The sequence below is a fragment of the Saccostrea cucullata genome, unplaced genomic scaffold (genome assembly GCF_032062105.1).
Source record: "Saccostrea cucullata isolate Sc308-1 unplaced genomic scaffold, CSIRO_AGI_Scuc_v1 ctg1792, whole genome shotgun sequence".
Classification (NCBI taxonomy): domain Eukaryota; kingdom Metazoa; phylum Mollusca; class Bivalvia; order Ostreida; family Ostreidae; genus Saccostrea; species Saccostrea cuccullata.
Genome location: NW_026938472.1, coordinates 1 through 23857, shown reverse-complemented (window position 1 = coordinate 23857; position 23857 = coordinate 1). Strand labels below are relative to the sequence as shown.

General features: G+C 31.7%; 1 protein-coding gene across 1 annotated transcript; it reads left to right on the top strand.

Annotated features, from left to right (window-relative positions):
• LOC134250359 (uncharacterized) lies at nt 1–7174 on the top strand. Its single transcript, XM_062732715.1, has 2 exons — nt 1–213; nt 6486–7174. Exons 1-2 carry the CDS (start codon nt 15–17, stop codon nt 6605–6607), a joined length of 321 nt encoding a protein of 106 aa, XP_062588699.1. The 5' UTR covers nt 1–14; the 3' UTR covers nt 6608–7174.
• The last annotated feature ends 16683 nt before the right edge of the window (nt 7175–23857 follow it).

Genomic DNA, 23857 nt, shown 5'->3' with positions numbered 1-23857 from the left:
CGAGAGATAATGCGATGCTGACAAATATAGGACCTACGTATCCATTCTCTAAAGGAGCCATTCAACGAGAAGTGATGACCAGTGAAATCAAAGTAGAAGTCAGCAGAAGTGTTGGACTTATTTACATTGATGGTCATCCTTTAGGAACAGGTTTCCGTGTGGGAAACGGCCTCATCATAACATGTCTACATGTGATTCAGGGTGCTTTTTCAGGTCAGTAATAATAATAACAATATATCAATATTTCTGAATTTGATAAAATAGGTGCTCAGGCATATACATGGTCTATTAAAATTTACCACTTTTTACAAGTTGGGGAGCAAAACATCAAATGTTATACTCATGACAGAACTGAATAAGTAGATAAGATGTATACTTGATTGTCATTAATGCTGGTAGTGATAATTATAGCAGTTTAAACTTTGAATGGTATATGAGTTCTGGTTTAACACTTTTAAAATTCTTTTTTGAATTTATTGTTAAAAAGATATTTTAAATCAATATTTTTTTTTCGGAAACACTACCGGTCATTATTTTTCAGTTGTACTATAGACATGGTTTAACATTTTATAAGCATCATCCATGACAATAACTTGGTCAGATAAAAATTACTCAGTCTACATTTAAAGCTCAATACAATAAATATCATAAAGAAAGTTTTATTTCCAAATTAAACAATGAGTCATTTACTGACTTTCAAAAAAAAATAAATTTTTAAAATTTCACCAAATTGCATTGCACTTCTGACATTTTATCATCATTTTTGGGCATTCATTTTTCCTTAGTTGAGAGACCAGAGATATTTAACAGGTCTTTAGTAAATAAAAAAAACCATATTCTGAGTCATAGATATGAAGTAAGACATTTAGGCATTTAGTGAAGGCTTATAAATATATACTTATTCATTTATTTTAAATTCGATCAAGTGCATTATCCTTCCATATTTAGTTACCATAGGGTCATAGTAACCGAAAATAAAACCTGCTCTGTTGAATTTCTACCGTCTTCTGTGTGAGTGTGTGTGTGTTTCCTTATCAAGATTTTAGGATAAAACACACATTTTCTTGAATAAGAATATTATACAGCCACAAACAATGGGAGATTCTATTATAATTGTTTGTGATTTCTGTGAATTTTAATTGAACATGTGTTATGTTTTCTGGATATCTGATTTTTAAAACTCTACTGCAGAAAAGATCTAGAATTTTGTCAGAATTAAGTGTACTTAGGAAGAAACGAAACCTGTCAGTTGAAACTAAATGTCAGGTACAATTCATCGATCTTTCAGTCACCATTCCGTGGACAATTTCCATAAACTGTTAGTGACTTTTCCGTTCAACTTTCAGTGATCTTTTCGTCAACTTTAGTGACTTTCCGTCAACTTTCAGTAACCTTTCCGTCAACTTTCATTGATCTTTCTGTCGACTTTCAGTGACCTTTCCGTCGTCTTTCAGTCGTCTTTTAGTGACCTTTCCGTTATCTGTTAGAAACATTTCAGTCTCAATTTAGCAATTTTGTCACTTGCCACTTGTCACTTTTGTCACTTGCTTAATGGTTTATAAACAATTGTCGTTCCTCAACAATACATTTAATAAATTTGTTATCAAATCTTAACTTTGTTTTTTTTTTCCTATCGTGACGTAAAAAAAATTAAGGTACCCAAAACTGGTAAAATTTTGAGCTCAGATAATGTGATTATAGACTAGAAAATATGTCTAGATAAGTATTTATCTATAATGTTACAAAATAAATTATAACAATGTAACTGTGGACTCATAAAATTTAAAATGATTTTTAATTTTCTAATTAGATTTAGAAAACAAAAATTCACTAAGTGATCAAAAATAATGATCCGATTCTCGAATCAAAATTTAATAAGGACAGATGATACAAACAAAAATTTTCTTGGAAGATACTTTATATAATGTCACAGGTTCAGAAAAGTGAATAATTCTTAGAATTTTTTCTCCAAAGAACTGGAAAATGAAATAGACTTGGAAAATAGTAGTAATATCTCAATGAAAAAACAAATATAGACACATCACACTCAGTGAAAGTTTACAGATGAAAAGAAATGTTCCAATATGTTATCTTGGTGCTAAAAGTGTAATATAAAGTTATTAAAAATATTCCAAGCCAAGACAAGAATATATACACATCGCAGCTCCTTGTTACATCATGTGAACCCGTGTTCCATTTCAACAATTTCATCAATTTTAATTCACCAATTATCAACATAAAATCGTAGCGGAATAGATAAGGTCACAGACTTTCAAACTAGAGGCCAGGGTTCGATTCCGAGTTTGTGAAAAAAAAAAAATAGATAAATATGATGCTATCAAATCAGGAAAAGGTATTTTCTAAGTAACAAAATAAGTCGATTATTCAATAAAAGGATGCAATTGAATGATAACTGAAAGGTCACTGAAGTGTATCTGCTATTTAGTCCACCGAATGACAACTGAATGATCACGGAAAAGTCACGGGAAAGGATCTTTTCATTGACCTTTCAATGACCATTCAGTGAACATTCAGTCACCATTCCATCGGCTGAATGGTGTAATTTCATCCTGTGTATCGAACTTAATACACGAAAGCTAAGAGCCGACCAAATGACTTGAGCTTCTAGGGAAGTATCAATGATCTATCCTCCTGTTGCATGAAGCACACACAAAATGGAGACTTTTCTCAACTCTTTTTCGTTCTTCACAACCTTTTAATTGATGTAAAGCTAAATAAATTTAATAAAAAATTGAAAACAGTACTTTTTGCCACTGTAAAAACGCGTAACAATTGTTCCATTTCAATCATTCGCCGTTAGAAGTAAAATATTTCAGCTTTTATATGAAATTCTAAATAACTTTACATGTTACTCTTTCATGTATATAAGTGAATCTGATTCCAGAGAACCGTTTCTTAATAATCACTATTACCCAAAAGGAAATTAAGCCACGCTCTGCAGAGTAGCAACACTTTACATTGTTACACGACAACTGATATTTTATTTTAAACTGAACGAAGATTTGCCCTTGTTGTATCGAGTATTGTGAATAACCACCATGAAGTACATATTATGTGACTAAATAAAGTGACCGATTACGGTGATAGAGCGTTTGCTTGGTGATTGAGAGACCTGGGTTCTATTATCGTGTACGTTCGGCGCCTAAAACGTAAATATAGCTAGTGAGTGTTCCTAGTGATTTCAAATTGTCTAAAAGTTCTTTGGAAGTTTTGAGTATCTACAGTCAAGGGACATAATTATTCGCCACTTCCGCCTAAATCGCGTCACGTTTTCTCGCATGTTCGGTAAAGTAGAGCTGAGCGCTATTTTTAGACAAAAGATTTTCCCATTCTATTTTTATCTTTGTGTTGTAATACTAAAATTGATGACGTATACACAATATTTTTGTCGTCTGCTATATTGTTTGTCGATAAATATATCTGAAAACAACATGGGTCGCAAGGGGAAAGAATTAGATACGTCCGTCAGAAATATGGCTGTAGAAGCATATAAAAACAACAGAAATACATCAGAATTGGCGAGGATTTTAGGAATCCCTAGGTCAACAATACGTAGTATTGTTAAAAAGTTTGATGAATCGGGACAGGTAGAAAATCGACGAGGAAGGGGGAGGAAGAAAGTGTTTACCGACAGAGACAAAAACAAACTTTCACTTGTAGTTAAAGAAAACAGACGAAGAACTTACGAGGACATTTCAGGTATAATAAATGAGGAAAACGATCATAGATTTTGTACAAGAACTATAAAAAGAAAAATTCACGAGCTTGGGTACAAACGAAGGGTTGCCAAGAAAAAAGTCGCTATTCGTGAGGCCAACAAAAAAACTCGCTGTAAATGGTGCAAGGAGAGGAGAAATTGGATTGTTGATCGTGAGTGGAATAAATGGGTGTTCAGTGATGAAAGCCAGATAGAAATAGGAAAAAATAAGAAAGTTTATATCTGGAGAAAAGACGAGGAAAAGTACAGTGCGCAGCTTGTGTGTCCGCCATCTCGACGACAGCTGAGTATCATGATCTGGGGTTGTGTTTGTATAAAAGGAATGGGAACTTAAACTAGTGTTGAAGGTAACATAAATGCAAGAAAATATATTGAAATATTAGACAACAACCTTTGGCCCGTTTTAGCCAGACATTTTCCAGATAACGCATATGTATTCATGGACGACAATGCTCCCGTTCATAGAGCTAATTTAGTAAAAGAATACATCGCCAATAACAACATAATTACAACATCATGGCCTGTCCAGTCCCCTGATCTAAATATCATCGAGAACATTTGGTTAAAATTAAAAAGAACACTGGAAACCCGTGCCGAATTCATTAACACAAAAGATCAGCTGATGGCGGAAATTCGGACTGCCTGGGAAAATATACCAACTTCCGACATCGAGGCCCTGTATGAGACAATTCCCGGCAGACTAAATGAAGTATTAAAGATGAAAGGCAATTTAGCAAAGTATTGAGGTAAGATGAGCATTTATTAATTTTTAAACAGCTCCTAAATATCAAGGTGCGCTTTGTAAAACTTCAGCGGCCATTTTGAAGTGGCGAATAATTATGTCCCTTGACTGTATATCTGTTACACACCACTTCTTGAAGATATTGTTGCACAGTACTCTTGCAGTTTTTCCTTCACTACTATCAATGTCTTAGTGAGGAGTAACGAAAGAGGCTTGGTTTAACATTTACTAAAACCCGCAATATATGTTTGTTTGTAAGAATTTTTATAAATTTTTCGGAATCCAATATATATATAGGGTAGTTCAAATTCATTTGGCTCTGAAATATTAAAAATATTCAAAACTAACATATGATTTTGAAGAATTTCTTTCTAAGAAAGGGAAGTTTGAGTATTATTATAGAATTACCACTAGTAATATTAAACCCACGCGCTTCTAAAATACAGTTTATATAATGAGCTTTACAAACGAAGACAAATGTTGATACCTGCTTTGACAATATTTTTATATTATTACTGTATGACATTATTTTGTTCAATGCACAACTGCAGTTTTCTGAAGAACAGCCGACAAACATGTGTTGACTATGTATTTAGAAGATAGAAAACGCGTGACCCTGATTATTTATTGATATTCAAGATATATTCAATGACCATACCTTCGATGTTTATATAGTTTATCTCGCAAGGAGAGTTTTAAATTTACATATTTACAAAGAATACATAATATTTAAAATATCAGGAAAGAAATAAACATTTTATAAAACTATGAATGACGGTATTTTTTTCTGGCCTATTAAGTCCGTCCATTCCTTTCATGTTGCATTACTAATATACCCTCGGCGGGCTTTCATGTCCTGTCGATATATTTAAGTTTAACCTTTTATTAAAATTTCATGCAACAGCTGTCATAATCTTCAGAAAACTGAATTGAAATGAAATTCTCTTTTTAGAGACTTAAATTATTTTGCAAGTAATCTTGCGTCACCATAGTTTTGAATACTTTTTTCTTACATCTCTTCAAATAAAAAAGTACATTTCATTTTATCGATATCATCTTTAAGGACAGATGATACATACAGATTTTTTCTTTGAAAAAGATTAAATATCATGTCACAAGTTTAGAAAAACGGATGGTTCTTAGATTTTGTTCTCCTAAGAACACGATTATGAAAAACACTTGGAAAATATTAGTAATTTTTCAATGAAAAAATAAAAATAGACAAAACACATTCAGTAAAGGTTTACAGGTGAAAACAAATTTCAGAATACCGGTATGTTATCTTGGTGCTAAAAGTGCAATGTAAACTGAAGAAAAATATGCCAAGCCAGGTGAATTTTATTAGGAAAAGCTAAATTGTAAAAATCAGCCTATGCAATGTTGCTAATTTTTTGTCATTTTGTTCCTCCTCTTAAAATTCACCCGGCTTAGTATATTTTTCTAAGGTTTATATTACACTTTTAGCACCAAGGTAACATATTTTGAAATTTGTTTTTTCACCTGTAAACCTTTACTTAATGTGATTTTTCTATATTTGTTTTTTATTGATATATTACTAATATTTTCTTAGTCTATTTTATTTTCCAGTTCTTAGGAGAAAATATTCTAAGAATTATCCACTTTTCTAAACTTGTGACATGATATTAAATCTTTTTCAAAGAAAAAAAAATATTTGTATCGTCTGTCCTTAAATAGAAAATAAATTTATTTTCATTTCATAATGCATAAAAGGTAATTATAATTTGAAGATTTTTAACGAGTGTATGAAAAACATAATTTTCTTATTAAATATGTCATGGAGTTAGAATGATATGACTAGAAGATGAATAAAAACATCTTACTTTTTTATATATCAGCATGATGTTATGCTTATATCAAAATAATAAAATCACTTTTTTATAATAAAATTGAAATTAGCTCGAAAGAAATAACATCATTCTTACACATTGAACATATAAAACATTTTTGCTGTTTTGAAGTATGTCTCCTCATTTTATTTTACAGCTAGACCACATTTCATTGATTCCACCCGAGTCTATATACAATTTGAGAGAAAACGACACCTACAAAACATTGATCCAAGAAAGATATTCAGATTTGAATCATTGGTCAAATTCACACATTAGGAGTTTGATTTTGCTGTTTTGGATTTGTCGAGGCATGAAATACCTGATGTTCATTTCCCCCCACCTTAAGCTTTGACCTCATTTTGCCAAATGCAGATTCCATCGGAGGTTCACCTGATTGGGCATCCTGGTGGTGTACAGATGATGGAAGACAGTGAAGTCTTTCCAAGAGTTGTTGAACAGAACAATGATGTTGATAGATTCATTAGTGATTTAAGTAACTGGAGCGTTCAGTATTTCCCTGATAAAAAAGATCATTACACTGAACTCCGTCTTCCACCAAGAAAAATTCTATTTCACACAACATTTGACAAGGGATCGTCTGGCTCGCCCGGTGTTATCATAAAGAATCGCAAACCCTGTGTTGTTTAGATGATGAGGGGTGGTGCTCCGGGATGTTTCTATGAAAATAAATTTCCTGGGCTTCCTGTCGAATATAATAATAGGGTGGAGTACGGATACGCCATGGAAGATATCTACAAGGAAATGGTGTGTTCAACAAATCAAAACGTCAGACAATTATCCTTAGAAAGTTTTAGGGAATGGTTTTAATGCAAATTAATTGAACGGGGTTGAAAGATTCTTTTTTTCAATTGAATGGTTAAAGACCGGGGGAGGTTACACAGTTTTAATATATTTTACTGCCTCTTTGTTAAAATTTCTCGTTAAAATGTGCTAGTTTTGGTTGCCTCAAAAGAGATTTGTGGTATTTTATGATAAAAATTTTCTAATTTTTGGTTAAGTCTTTTATAAATACAAAAACGAATTCAATTTGATTCTGAAATTATTCAGTTTTAATTAAAATAAAGATAAATTTAAAATGCCCCAACCCTTTATAGCTTTACAATTACATATAGGCTTTTTCAGGTCCATGACAATACAAGGTATATAGATTGATAAAGTTATATATTTTGAGTTGTTCTCAGTAAAGTCACCTATGCATGTAAAGTACTCAAACACGAAGAAATCAGTATAAAAGCATATTGTGTGAGGAGACGTTCTTTTATGCTGTATTTTTGATACCATTGTGCTTTTTATGCACGAGTAGACACACTGACAACAACTCAGAATTAAACCAAGTTTAAATTTATGTTTAAATAAATTTTAATAGCTCCAAAAAGTGCATAATTATGTATATTAATCAAGTAGGTATTTCCTAAAAGTTTATTTTAAATTCGGTATCATAGCAAAAAGCACAAGCAAAAACTGTACGTATAAACCAGTAGAGATACAGCCTCATTAGAATCTTCTGTTTACAGTTTTGTTTTGTGGAAAACACTCTTTTGAAAAGAAAGGAATACTGATGATTGCAGAAAAAATCCTTAGAAATTAAAATAATAAGAAGTAACAAAAATGTATTTACTTAATACATGTGTATGATTAAATTTGATTTTTCATTGGTCAATGAAAATGACGAATGGAGAAAAACGCCAAAATGACTGTACATGTATTTATATCCACAAATTTTCCTGATGATCCGACAAGACAATTTCTGGCTATTTGAAGCTCGTTTTTGCTTAACTTTTTGTATAAATTACTGAAACACAATTGAGTGAAACTGTCATTTATTCAAATAACAAATGACTAAGAATAAAATCTATAATACATATTACACAAAGTTATAAAACAATTAATTGGCTGGGCTTAAAACAAAATATACAGTTGATCACAAATTGACTAGTTAAACTTACATATTAGTCACATGACATAATTTTTTCTAATCACATGACACAAAAACAGCCCAGCCAATAATATAATGGTAAAAAACACTTAAAAAGCAAAAAGGTGGTGCACAAAAAGGCCAAGTCTATTTATAGATGTAAACAACACAAGACACAGTCCAATGTTTACATCAAAATATATGCGAAATCGCTAAAATACGCACCTTTAATATCACAGTCTATTCCATCATGTAACATATAATTACGTTCTGCAAAAGTTTATGCCGAAAACGATGCAAAAACACTGTAAAATACAAAATCACTTGCTGAAAATTTGTGTGGCTTCTTCGACGATAAAAAATGGCTAGAGTGTGTCTCCGGTGAAGATAACATAATTGGAAGAACTCCTCCTGAGTCACATTGATAAATACAATATTTTAACTAAGTTTAATTAATGAACTTCAGCTACACAGAATGTTGACTTGAATACAAAAAATTCCTGAACTTAAAGACATCAAACTGTCAATGAGTATTGTCGGTTATATCTTCACCGGAGACACAAACAAAATAGCATTTTATACCCATATATTTTGTATGAGAATGTCATTCATTTGATTGAAAAATGTCATTAACTATTTTGCAATGTTAGAATAATTTAAGATATATTCCATATTAATTCGAATACAAGAGATGGGATTGGCAAATAAACATCTATTGGTACAATAAATTGTTTTATATACAAAATTTTATAATCTTTATAACTTATGTAATTCACCATTTATTTGTTTCCCTTTCGGGTGCCCCATGCATTTACGGCTAGATTTTATAGTTTTGACCAATCAAATAAAGTTATACGTATCACGTGGTTAATTCACTCTATTGTATTGTAACAGATACTAATATACAATTATATATTTCCAATTCTCCATTATTACATGAAAAATTATTATATGAAGTAGCATATAGTACATGTATACATAAGAGTTATATTATTCATTGTTTCTTGTAACAGATATACAATATGTTTCCAATTCTCAATTCTTAAATGAAAAAATACTATTATTATAGTACATAATACATGAATACATATGGATTATATTATTCGTTATTTCTTAATTTCATAGCATGGAGAATAAATTTCCCTAAACCAATTAAAACCCTAACATCATAAGAAGTGAGTAACTGAGTAAGCTTGTACATATTTGGTGATCTGAAATAATATGGTTTGATATATTTTTTCCTTAAAGTTTCATAATCAATTGCAACCCAGTTTTTTCTATTTTTTCTATGTTGGATCTTAATAATTATTTTTATTTTCATTTTAACGCATTTTCCTTGGCACACTTAAAAATATTTATATTAATCATGCATGCAAATGCAATCTTTGTTGTACAGAAAACCGCTACGCAAAAATTTTTTGTGCAGCGGTATATATCTTTTCTTTATTTTTTGTTAAAAGTGACATATAGGGCCGAGTGTTTGAATATTTGTATTACCGTAAATATTTCTGATATAATTGTATTGTATGATAACACATGCCGCTATCATAAACGATTTACTTACTTATTTATCCAACAATTCTTTATATAAACATTGACCCATAATCAGTTATAATCAGGTGAGATAATTTATCCCACAATTCATTTTATATTTATAAACAGTAACTCACAATTAGTTTTAATCACGTGCAATATATTATTTCAAACTTCATAAAATGCATGTATACAGTGACCAACAATCAGTGAAAATCACGTGCAATATTATAATTATCCCACATCCATATATACAGGGACTCACAAACTGGTACAAACACTACATTAACCCCCTTTCAATTCTTGATATGCATAATTATACAGTGGCCCGCAATCACTTTAATCACATGAAGTATATTTATAAAACAATTTATTATACATGTATACATATATTCAGTGACCAACAATTTATTTAGTTAAAATCTGGTGCAATATATATATATCCCATATTTCAGTATATGCATATATATAGTGACCCACAAACAATAGGTTTTTACGGTATGAGCATTTATAAATATAGTGATACACCAATATAATTACACCAGCAATATGCATGCAAACTCACTAATTTGTCCCATAATATATTATACATGTATATTCATATATACAGTGACCCGCATGCATAGTAACTATAGTTGTTGTCACTTTATAATATGCAAAAGTAATGTCCATGGTAAAACTGCTTCACTTTGAGATTGTGAATGCCTTTTACCTAATAAGATAATCCACAGAAAGACGTAAATTTAATTCCTTTTTTCAACGTCTTTTCCTCGCTTCATATTTACCAAACAGGTTCCCCTTTTTCTTTAGGAAGTTATTCTATAATATGCAAAAGTTATGACCAAGGTAAAACTGCTTAATTTTGAGGTTGCGAATGTCTTTTACCTAATAAAATAATCCACACAAAGCCGAAAATTCAACTGCTTTTTTAACGTCTTTTTCTCGCTTCATAGACATGTATTTCCAATGTTGCCCATCGGAATTCAGCGCAACACAAACCCGATCGTTAACCATTATGAAAATTAAAAATGTCATAACTCTGTCAAAAATCAATGAAGCGAAACGACATTTTAATTGATCTGTCACTCTTTAAGATACACTCACATACTAAATATCAGATCAATATCTGCAAGCGTTTCGAAAAAAGTGCGGAAAACCATGTAGGATAGACTGACAGATTGACAGACAGACAGTGACAGACAGACGCAGAGGAAACCTGTAGTCCCCTCCAATTTCACCGGTAGGGGACTAAAAATGGTTATCTGACAACATGCAAAGATATGATAAAAGGTTGATATAAAGTCTGGGTACAGAACTGATCAGTCAATTATTGAACATCGTATTTTATTTTCCGAGTTTAAGATGGGTTAAGGGCTCTTGAAGTTTAATAGCTCTCTCTTAAAAGATAAAAGCTATATAAGTTTAGTGAAAGACACAATAAATAAGATTAAACTTCAGTATGCAGTTACACCATATAATCGTGTAATGATTAAGGACCCTTTCTACACAAGTGCAAACTTTTTAGGGGGACATTGAGAAAAATATATTGTATCGTTCTAAAACAACGTTCTTTTAGAAGAAGAGATACAAGAATTAGAAATCATCAGATATTTCAGTGATTCTAACGAAACTGATGAAAAACTTTATACCGCAAAATCTGAATTTGAAGAAGTTAGAAAACATATTAATGGTCTGTTTGTAAGACCAAAAGCTAAATGGGTAGAACATAAAGGTTACTAAGTAATTCTACCTATTCCCACTTTTTAAAAATCATGTAGAAAATAGTAAGATTTTATGTGGGAATAGGTGGAATATATGTTCTTAAATTTAGGTATTAAGTTGCTTTTTTGTATAAGATCTTTTCATTACTTAAAAAATCCTAAACACATATTTTCTCATAGATGTATTCAATATTTTCTGTCTTAAAATATACAAAATACAGGTAAATCTAAACATCTTTTGTTATTTGCAAGTGGGAATAGGTGGAATTGATATTTTTAAAAAGCGAGAATAGATAGAAGACATCGAATATATATGGTATTAAAAACTATTTCTTATTCACGGTAAAAAGAAAGAAATTACATTAATAAAACAGTATTTCTTGAGTCTAGAAAAGATCTAGAGAAATTACATTAATAAAACAGTATATCTATTTATGGAAACGGTTTAAAAATAAACTCGCAACAAGAATGCCTTAAAGAAATTGAAAATTTTAATTTAAAAAAATTATATTCCTCCTGTAATAACACTTTACTGGATATAAATTTAGATAAATTAAAAATTAAGGACAACATTCACTTGAGTCAGCTTCCAAATAAGAGGGTCTGATAACCAAGGAAGAAGCATCACTTGCATTGAAAAATATGAAAATGTATTGAACAAGACTTAAGAATATCTTAAATTTAGCTGTGATTATTAGATGGATTTAACTTTTATATAAAAATGCCACATTATGTGTTTTGCAGAATAGTATTTTTCCCAGATTCTTTTGCATAGGTAGAGAGTGTCCTCAATGAGACCCTGTCTCTCCACACATTTTCAATCTTTGTGTTGAGATAATCAAATGCGTCACCTTATTAGACCAAATGAAAATATAAAGGGTATAAAATTTTGTATAGGAACAGTCTGCTTATTGCAATATGCAATTAATACAGTGATATTTCTAGATGGGTCTGAAAAGAGATTTTGAGAGTGCACTATAGATCTTCTTTTCCAGTTTGCTAAATTTTAGGTTTAAAGCCTAATCCTTGTAAGAATATGTAATATATGTGGTTTACTAAATGTATGGTACGAACAAAGTGTCAATATGAATTATAAATTGATCACTGCTACCGTAAAACAAATATTACAAGATCAATTTATTCAAAAGTGGTTTAGTGACGTTAATAATTCTTCAAAAGGTCAAACTTTTAGAATCTTTAAACAAAATTTTGGATTTGAAAATTATATTAAGATATCCCTAAATTTAGAACAATATTTATGAAATTTCGTACCACAAATCACCATTTACCGATGGAGACTGGAAGATGGCATGGTTTACCACTCTGCGATATAATACATGTATGTACACTTTGTAAAAACACTAATTGAAGATGAATTTTATTATATTTTAGAATGTAAAGCATTAGCTAACGTGAGAAAGAATTACCTGGGAAATTATTATTCTCATAGACCGAATATTATTAAATTTATGGAAATTATGTCAACCTCAAACGAAAACTTTGTATATTTATCCAAAAAATCTATGCTGCTGTCTGTCCTCCTTGATATGTTTCCCCACTCTTTTTTCTACCCTTAATCTTCTGCCATGTTTCCTATATTGTGTATGTACCTCTGACCAGACTGTTTATATTTTACATAATGTTTATATGTTATTTATGCACAATACCCGATGTAACCCATATACGAATAGATTGGGTGAAAAAATTGAACTTGAACAACCAAATGGTTTTCATATTGTGTCTGATCTCTTGGATACCTAATGTAATTTGTTATCCTTTAATTGTATTTCCATTAATTGTGATGTTTTAATTATGAAGGGCTTAGACTTTCCATTTTGAAAAAAATGGGCCGAAGTTAAACAATGTAGATCATCAGCTACATTGGCGTAGGAAGCAAATTGAAAGTGTGTGTGTGTGGGGGGGGGGGGGGCTAAGTGTAAAAAAAATGTGTACCTCCAAAAAAAACCTGACAAGCAAAAAAAGGGGGGATGTCTATATGTCTATTTCCCAAACACGAAAATCCTATTTCGTGGGGGTTGGGGTGGGGGTTAGGTTCGAACTCCAGTACCAAAAACTTTTCTTCCAAACACCTCCACTTTCCCCATTTTTAACCTATACTAAGACGTATCTGTGGAAAGTGGGGGGGGGGGGGGGCTAAACCTACCAAGATATGTTCAATGTCTATACTAAGTATATATTTGGAAAAAAAAGTGGGGAGGGTTAAGCCCTCCTAGCCCCCCCCCCCACGCCTATGAGCTATTGGACTATACGTTCCTACATATATTCCGGTTCTTTGTCGTGATGATTCCGGCTGTAAATCATAATACAATTTCTTTCTATCTAAGCTTTATAACCAAACTGTATGTGTTACAAAATTGACAAGAGATTTAGGTTTGCAGAATGACTTGAGCTGAAAAGACCTTTTTCAAACTTAAAATACTTAAGTTAAGATTCAAATCTCAAATGGGTCAATTGTAAGATCATACATAGGATTCATGGAACTTGTACCTCATTGTTTTTATCTAAAATCAAAGATAATCCACTATGCTGTGTCTGTAATCTAGAGCCAGAAACTTTGAAGCATCTTTTTTATCACTGTGTTTCTGCTCAGGGAATATGGAATTGTTTAGAAGAATGGATTTTACAAAAAAAAAACTGGAAAAAATATTAACTTATACCCAATTTCTGTTATGTAAGGTATTCCTGGCAAAGAAAACACATCTTTAAATGTTATTATCTTGCTTGTAAAACAGCATGTATACCAAAATTCAAGAAATTGTAAAAACCTTTGATGTTCAAAAAGTTAAAAATATAACATGTAAAGGTATTATAGTTTTGAAAAATACGTGCTTGCATTAATAAATATATTAAATATACATTGTATATGGAAGACACCCGGTTCAAAAAGAGATTGATATTGTTAGACAATCTATTTGAATAATAATCAGCTTTATAACATTCATAAAGAAACATTTAAATTTTTACTTTTGTTTGTTTTTTTTCCTCTTTTTTCTTGTAGTGATAGTAAACATAATGTATTTTGTATACACACATATATATTTGTGTTTATACTGAAAAAAAAACTTTTTTGCATTTTACATATATGGGTGATACTGAAATGGATAAGTGAGGTGAAAGAATCAGTGAGTGAATGCTTCATAAAAATAAGCAATGATTATTATTTTTTGTGCGCAATAAATATACAGGTTTTTTTAACGGTTGACATTGTAGCTCTCCCGTCTGCCAATATATTTTTTTTCGGAGAGCTACAGTTCTGCAGATAGGTCAGAGAATCAGAGAAATCTAACAATCTAATGCTATAATTGTATGGTAACAAATGCCAGCCCTTGTTTTGCGGTTGAGAAGGGTACGTTATATCCACTTGGCACTGGATATGTCAAATCACATTTTGATTTAAACACACGTTTACAATGTAACGATTGTGTATATTAATTGCTATATAAGGATACCTGTGTATGAAATGAAAACAATCTTTATCACATGTTTACCCCTTTATCCCACAGTTACATGTGGACAGGGGGGTCCCCCTTCGATAATCAACCCCAGGGCTTGCTGGATATTTTTTTCATTAATTATATTTGTTAAACTTATTCATCATGTGTAACTTACGAAAAATATTGTGAAAAATCCAAAATAATCTTTCAACCACAAATAAATACCCCACTATACATTTTATTAAGGGACACTATAATAATGGGGTCTATGGATTTTCAGGATTATTGCTTATGGTACACATTATGAATAAGTGTTATAGTGTAATAAATAAAATATGTGAAAAAAAATAATAATGGTGTCTTTTAGGGTGATGGATGGAGTGTTTGTGTGTGTGTAACGAATATTTTGGTTTTTTTTTCAGGATTATTGCTTATGGTACACATTATGAATAAGTGTAATAGTGTAATAAATAAAATATGTGAAAAAAAACGTCCAACAACCCTAAAGGTTAAATAGGGGGGGGGGGGGGGCATGAAAATGATGAAGTAAATAGTGTGGATTCATAATATAAAACACAGTGTAAAATATTGATTGTTATTTAAAAAAAGATATAAGTATAGAAGCATTGCTTAGGCTTGGAGATAAAAATCTTATATAATATCATACATGTACATGTATAAAATCAATATAAATGATATCCATCTATAAATCATTGGGTTCAAAAGCAGTCAAACATTCTGAATTTCTTCAATCTTAAGATTCGTTTTATAAACAACTGAATGTATTCCATTTTCAACCTTCAGAAAATTGTCATCTTGACATGTAATATGTACATAGTGTTTGTAAATTTTAGATTATCTGTATGCTCTATAGGGCTTCTTGCTGATATGAAATGTCGCTTCAAAGTTCACATCAAAAGATTATACTCCCAGAGGGGGAATTGGTCCATTGAAGCTTCTTGATGAAGCCCGAACCCTCCCAAAATTACCTAGCTACATCTGATATGGAGTCAGTTATGTCCAAAAATAATTCTCTTGGATAACGTTTTAACTTGAAATACACACAGTCTCAAACACTTACACACTATAAAATGTTTATATTATTAACGTGCAATTCTACTTGTTATGTAGTCATATTTAATAAGTTTAATAAGCTACTGTGTAGAACTACTGTATTTCATTAATTCAAATTTCTCTGTGTATATCAATCATACGTGCGAGTATCCACGAAAATTGTGTTCAAATTGAGAATCAAATATATACCCGGTAGATTTAATGAGAATGCATGTTCACTAAATAACAAATAATTTTTTAAAAGAATTTTGGCATTTATTTACTTCATGGAAGCAGCTGCAATAAAATGCTATATTGCAATTTAATTATAACGTGTAATCGGGCTGTTCTAGATCTAAAGAGGATGCTTAATTAAGAGATGGATTCTTAAAATAGTCAATGAATCTAGCACTTTCTCTGACACCAGTAAAATATGGTCTTTAATTATTTTTTATAAACTATGCAGAAGTTCGCTGCGCAGACTTTGTGGTATCACCTTAAACATTATTCACTTTAATTTATTTATTGTTTATTCCCTGCTATATGTCCATTTTATAGTTTTACTCATCAATATTATTGAGCACGTATAGGATATTGAAATCCCCCCCCCCACACACACACAATTAATGTTGAAAATATTTAATTAAGTCCTCAAATTGTTTTCTGAGAATAAAGTTTTAACGATTTAATTTGTAATTTGTAACAGTTTTGCACCCTTTCCTCAAAAGTGCGGACATTATCAATAGTTGCCTAGCACCACTCCCATGGGTAATATAAAGATTAGCGTTGATTGCACTTCGATTAAGTTCAGTCTAATGCCGAAGAAAATCACAAAACTTCTTCCTTCTAATCAGCATGCATGATTCACACTCACTAGCAGCCGACATCAGAATTATATGCAGCACTACATGTATATAAATGATTGTGGGTCATGACATCTGTGAAAGTACAATTTAATAGTCGGGCAGTAAGTTATTAGATACAAGTAAAAAAAAAAACATCCGTATTTCAGAATTGCAATAGATTTTGAAAGAATTCTTATATATTCTATGAAAAACTTTGATCACCTATTGTAGTTCCATCCTTTCCCCATGAGACAAAAAAAATGTGTAAAAGATGTCACATGTAATTCATAACTTCAGTAATTCATAACTACTTTCCTAGAAAGAAGGTACGGCTCTTCATTTGAATAATCTTGATGCCCTTAATCCACTGATGATTTGTGGCAAGTTAGGTTGAAATTGAATAGATCTACTTATAAGAAGACGAAGAAGCTAAGAATGTGAAAAATCTACAGAAAGAAGACAGACAAAATGTGATCAGAAAAGCCCACGGGCTTTCAGCTCAGTCGAGCAAAAAACCTACAAGAAGTCTGTGACTCAATGTTCACTAGATTTATTCCCGCTCTGATGTAAATAAATATTTACATATGTATCCATAAACTATCATATTAATATATATACTATTAAGTTCAGTTAATACAGGTAGATGAATCAATAGAAAGTTGATTATATTAAAGAAATCCCACCATAGGACATGCCTCAACAAAGTGTGTGCTAACATTTCAAGCATCTGTAATAAAAAGTTGCTGAGAAAACTTCGACAAAAATTATTGATATGCATGACACGGACAGACGCACGTACGGATGAACAGGAAGCTGACATCACTAGTGAACAAAAATGAATATCTCCATATCATGCATATGGCATGCCTCAACAAATAATGTACTAAAATTTCATGCATCTGCAATATGTACAATCGTTTGGACAGTTCCAAATTTTAACGGGAAAAAATCAAAACTTCGCATAATTCAAGCACTAATATTTATACCTTCTTATCATGGGTATCAGTTTATTTTTACACCTTAAATTAAGAATTAATCGGAACTGGTCACAATTCGGAACCAGCCAAATTAATGAAGTGATTAAAACTAAATCCTGGACAAATGTTCTGACTAAACTTTTTTCCCTACATCATTGCGAGTTATGCTGGATAATTACAGCTTGTTTACTTATCTATCTGCCTTACACTTTGTCTATCCTAATGTGTAAGTGTGTGTTTCAATCTCTCTCTCTCTCTCTCTCTCTCTCTCTCTCTCTCTCTCTCTCAAACGTAATAAATAAACTCTTCAACACAATATATATCTGTGACAAAATGTGCAAATGTTCACAGTACACACGGCATAATGTGCTCGACACATTCCGGCCAAAACATTTCTAAAGTCGAATTTAAATTCAAAGTACGTAACACCAAATTGACTATGTAAAGTGATAGAATAAATTAACTGTATTGAATATTGATTTTGTACTCCCTTTTCATTGAATGTATTCTTAACAACAAAAAAGTGCTTATGATTTGTACAGTTCTAGCCTAATGTTTTATTGATGTTGAATAAATGCTGTTGTGGTAAAGACTGAATCAGCACAAGCTATAATGCGATGATGGCGGGGGTGGGGGTGAGGTGGATGGGGGTACCGAGGTCGGACACTTTAACAAGGATGGGTGGGGCCGTGGGGAGTTAAGATATAAGATTGCAAAAACTTTAAAAGCTACCCGAGATATGGCCTGGAAATTAAAGTTTTATATATACACAGAACGTATGAAATTACAACTTTACCCTTTTGACCCCAAAATCAATAGGGGTATTTCTAAGGTAATAACTTTAGCGACTTGTGGCATAAAATTTAACAGGAAAAGCTCCTCAACTTCTCAAGATATCGCGCCCAAACGAAAGTGTTAAACTAGACAGAATTTATGATTTTGCGACCTTGACCTTTATGAACTTTTAACATTAAAATTTATAGGATTCTTATAATTACACCAGGGGAATTGCTATGTAAAATTTCGTTGTAAAAACCAAAAACCTTCTCGAGATATCTCGCGAAAAAGAAAGTGTTACAGACAGACAGAAAAATGCTATACAGTTCTACAGACGGACGGATCGAAAGTAATATTCCTCACTTTCAGTAAAAGTGGGGGACAAAAGTTCAGTCTTATGATCTACACATCTATTATTAAAGCCATATATGGCGTAACTGATCAAAAAAATATTTTTGAAAAATACAAAATTAAGTAAAGAAATATAGTTAATACATTCAAATTAAAGCTTTTTATATAATTCTGAACACTGAGAACACCTCGTCTCATCAAAAAATACAATTTTATATTCTCTGCAATGTGTTATTTGAATCTTTTGTATTTTCTTCCGATACGGAGAAAATTCCGAGAATCAAATTTAAATTGTGATATCTTTATAACGCAATTGATTTAGATTTTGTAATTTACGGAAAAGTTTTATCTTTATATAAAGTAATGATTGCAAATAATAAGTTCTTATAATTTTAGTCTAATAATTTTCATTGCACATACGCCATATATGGCCATATATGGCTTTAATTGTAACACTGGCCTGATTAGGAACTTCAGAATAAAGGGATGGTTAATATTTACATATCGCAGTGGATGTGAACTTCATACCGGTATACAAGGTCAAATGAATCAGCACCCACACTCCCCGCCCACACCTCATTCTCCATAAGTTATTTGTATCATAGATATTCTCTTTCTAAATTGGCGAATATATTATACATTTCTTCTATACTTCATACAATTTACAAAGCTATAACAATTAGTTTTTAATTCAAGTTTCTGAGGTTAAAATGTTAGAGGAATCAATATATATGCCCCCTGGTCACAAAACATGTTAATCTTAAAATGAAATAAATTGATTTCTATTAAATCGGAACGCATAAATGTCGAAACCGGGGAAGGGGGGTAGGAAGGATTAGTCACCCCTTTACAAAAAAACTTTTATATAGGCATTGAAAATTGGGTACCTTTTTTGTTGGTTAAGCCCCCTTTCAATTTCCTTCCGACGCCCATGGAAAGAAATTTCACAAATCAACAAAACAGATATTTGTACACAAATATGCTGGGCTTATTTTAAATATCTTGAAAGTAGTTTGTTAAATGAAGATTTACATCGTCCAGGAATTTTTCGAACAAGCCTCGTATTCGAAAGTGTGAATATGTATTAAAAGCAGAAGTTGTTAAAATTCATGCAAAATAAGAGTCTCTTCGTATTCAGTTGATTACCCCCTCCTTTGCAAATTTTGCGTAATATTTAATTTACATTCTTTAAGGTATGGACAAGATACTACAATTCAGAATCCATCTAACATTTATTTCAATGTTGTTGAACGATCCGCTGATCGGAGAGCAATTGCATCATCTCGGCTCTTTCCGTCAGAGGTCGGAAAAACATCGACAATCCTCGGCTGACTCCGCTTCGTCCATTCAAACGTCGGGTGTAATAGGTGAAGGAATACGGATCAGGTCGATATATTTTTCTCCGCCGGAAACTGCCTTCTAATTTTATATTTCGTTATGCATAAAGTTCATCAGAAAGGTTTTATGATTTGTCTAATTCTTCGATGTAAAAGATGCTTTTAATTACAACCATTTGTTAATAGTCTTTGAAAGCAGGAACTTAGTGTTGTGCGTTCCACAATTCAAAGTAACTCGGACTTCAAAAGTTTAACATTTGAATGAAATTCAAATATGATCACAAGACTGAATCAGCAAGGGTAGACCCCCTTTGATATATGAGGTTAGTGTGCGAGTCGTCTGGTTCCCTGTCCCTGTACTTCTTGGCAAAGATACATGGGCCAGGTGACCAGGCTAGTGTACTAGCTTTGAAAGCCTCGAATGTATTAACATAACCGGATGTTAATTTTTTCGCATCTTTCAAGCTTAATCAAAAACAGAATATACCCGTCGGAGAGAATGAATATACGGACTTAAAAGTCCCTTCTATAGTATATTTTAGGTAATATCAAAGTTAAACTCCATAATCCACATTATCATATTAGTATAAGAGTTTTTTTTTAATTATTATTCAAGTAATACATTCGAAGTTGTTTTTACGCTAGTCGGAAAGGCCCGAGAAGATGCGGCTAATATCTCCGAAGAGATTTAATTCGTTGTCTTTTCAATCTACATATGCATGTATATATACAAATGAAAATGGTGAGTTCCTATCAAGGAATAGTTTTGGAAAAAATAACAATCTATCGAATAGTTCAGTTTGATATACATGTAGTTTGAATTTTGAAAGTCCAGGTACATATACATATAAAATGGATTTTGATATGTAAAAGTACAGTTAATTGTCTAGTTGGTACGGTGGGACGGACTATATCATCATTGTCCACAGGTATACCTGAGGAATTGTTGACGTTTATTTTCCTATTTTCCTTTCACTATCAGGAAGTCATTACGTATACCACTTTGTTTAATTCCAGAGATAGCTAAAATGAACTCCTTGGATGTGTAGTACAACGTAGAATTATAATCTCATGATTGGGTCCCGGTGCCAGTAAAAGGAAAAAAGTTAGAAAAAAACCTCAGAACTACGACAGAGAAATCATTTTAACCGGTGTTAGTGTATAATTATGTAATATATAGGCTTGTAAAACAACAATTCCCTGATTTGCGTCTTGTATTAATTTTATTGCTTATGTTGTATTCACGTTGAAATCATCCTTCGAAGCGTAGCACCCTGTTTGTTTAAAAGATTGTCTTCCTTTCCTTTTAGTATTTTGAAAATTGTATTGTTAAGACACAATCTTTGATTATACATGTAAATCTTCATAAAATGGAACATGATATAAATCACCGAAATATAGGTAGGATATAGGCTAAGATTACATGTACTTTTGATAAAGCCATGCATGGAGTATCTGAGCTTAAAGTCTCTATTATCTATGAAACGAGATTGATGTAAACTGTGTAATTTACAGGAAAGTCCTATCTTAAAAGTGATTTTTGCAATCGTGGAAAGGGCTGATATTGCACTTGCTAAAGGTACAAGTCCATTTCATTTTTTTATTTAAGTATATAGAGCATTCCTAAATAATAAATAAACATAAAATATAGTGACCTTGCTGATTTAAAAGAATTTAATTATTCTTTATTACGGTTCTTAGACTTTTTTTTATATATCTCTCTATAAAAGATTGTCGTTAAAGGTATTTATTAAATAATAAATAAACATAAAATATAGTGACCTTGCTGATTTAAAAGACCACTTCTATAAAAGATTTAGTTCTGACTATCCTGCATATATACACATTTGGTTGTTGGGTTGTTAGTATTAGGTATTGTAAATCACAGGAGTTTGACGTTTTTAGTATATATTAAATAAATGAAATATCCCCTATACTATAATGATATCAGTAAAGGGTATATTTTTATTGATGAAAAGAAAAGTTAAAAACGTCAACCGTAGAACGTAGACCCCTGTTAAAGAGTTACATGTAGAATCTAGAATGTTGGTAGGATGAACCATATTTTTGAAGTTTAATAAAATGAAAGGAGCTCCTCTCCTCCTAATAAGTTGTTCTGGTTTGAGAACAATTTTTTTAGCTTGTTAAAATGTTTTTCAGATGGATTTTTGGTTTGCTGACCCCCCCCCCCCCCCAAAAAAAAAAAAAAAATTCAAATGAAAGCAATAAGCATAAAAAAAAACGATCAATTGTGGGGCCATTATTGCGTCTATAGAAAAAATTGAAGACCTTTTAAAGACGAAAAAGATTCCAGTTTATTTCGTCAATATACTAGAAAGTCATAATTTTTCCTGATATTGAGATAATCATCAACTCTTTACTCCGCTACTGTAGAGCAGACGTTTTGACCACTGCGTCACATAGGATATTTATGTCTCTCTTTGTCTGTCTATATGTACACATTATAAAATATTTAAAAATCACCACATTGGCGGAAAAAAGGTGTTCCGAAATTGTAGAAAACAAAAAAAGAACAGGTTTGGTGTAGATTTTATTATTTCCGGAGTCCTCTTCAATTTTATTGAGACATTTTAGGTAAACTTTTTCTCAGTGCCAACTACTTTCAGTACTTATTCAAATACTACATTTTCGGTACATCACTAAAAAGGGGGGGGGGGGCAACCAAGCTTTCTTTAAACATCTCCTATAGTATAAACAAGGTTGGGAAAAAAATGGAGGGGGGGGGGGTAGGCCAGCCCCCCTCCCCCTGTTGCTACGCCCCTGTTTCACCATAATTTACTTTTACGCTCCCCAATAGCTGCCGAACTGCAGCGTTATGGTTTTTACACATGTACATGTAGTAGTCTTTGACCATAATACAACAGATCCCGTTATACAAATAAAGTGCAATTTACAGCGCAGGTTAGGTTTGACATTGGCTGCTGGATTGGTGAGTTTAGCTGTAAAGACGACTATATGGGTTCAGGAGATAATCAAAATATACAGACTGGTTGAGGAATGTGTCTAGAAAATGGGAGTAAGCTTTTCTTAGTTGTATCTTTTGTTGAAAGTATCACAAACTTAATTAAAGTGAAAATAACACACTTAAATAGATTTGTTAGCAATTTATAATTGCAATGTAGGGGTAGGGGTCGAAATAGAAAAGGGGGGGGGGGAGAGCGGACGGGATTATGGGGAGTTATAATATGGTACTTTTACAATTGAAAATAAATACTAGCACATTAAAATAAATTGTAGACTTCTTTTTATTTGTGTTTGTTTTATTTTTTTACCTTGACCTTGCTTATGACTTTACATAAAACTTCCAACTTTTAATTAGAAACCCTTATATTCCTTTAAGACCTCTTGTGTAATTCTGTTGAGAATAACTTCATATAAATTATGTACACAGTATTCCGTACATGACAGGATTTGAACTTAACCAATTACAGATATTAACCATTTATTATGTATTGTATCAAAGAATGAGACAGCAATTAAATACTCAATGTAATCAAATTTTATTTAATCAAATGAAACA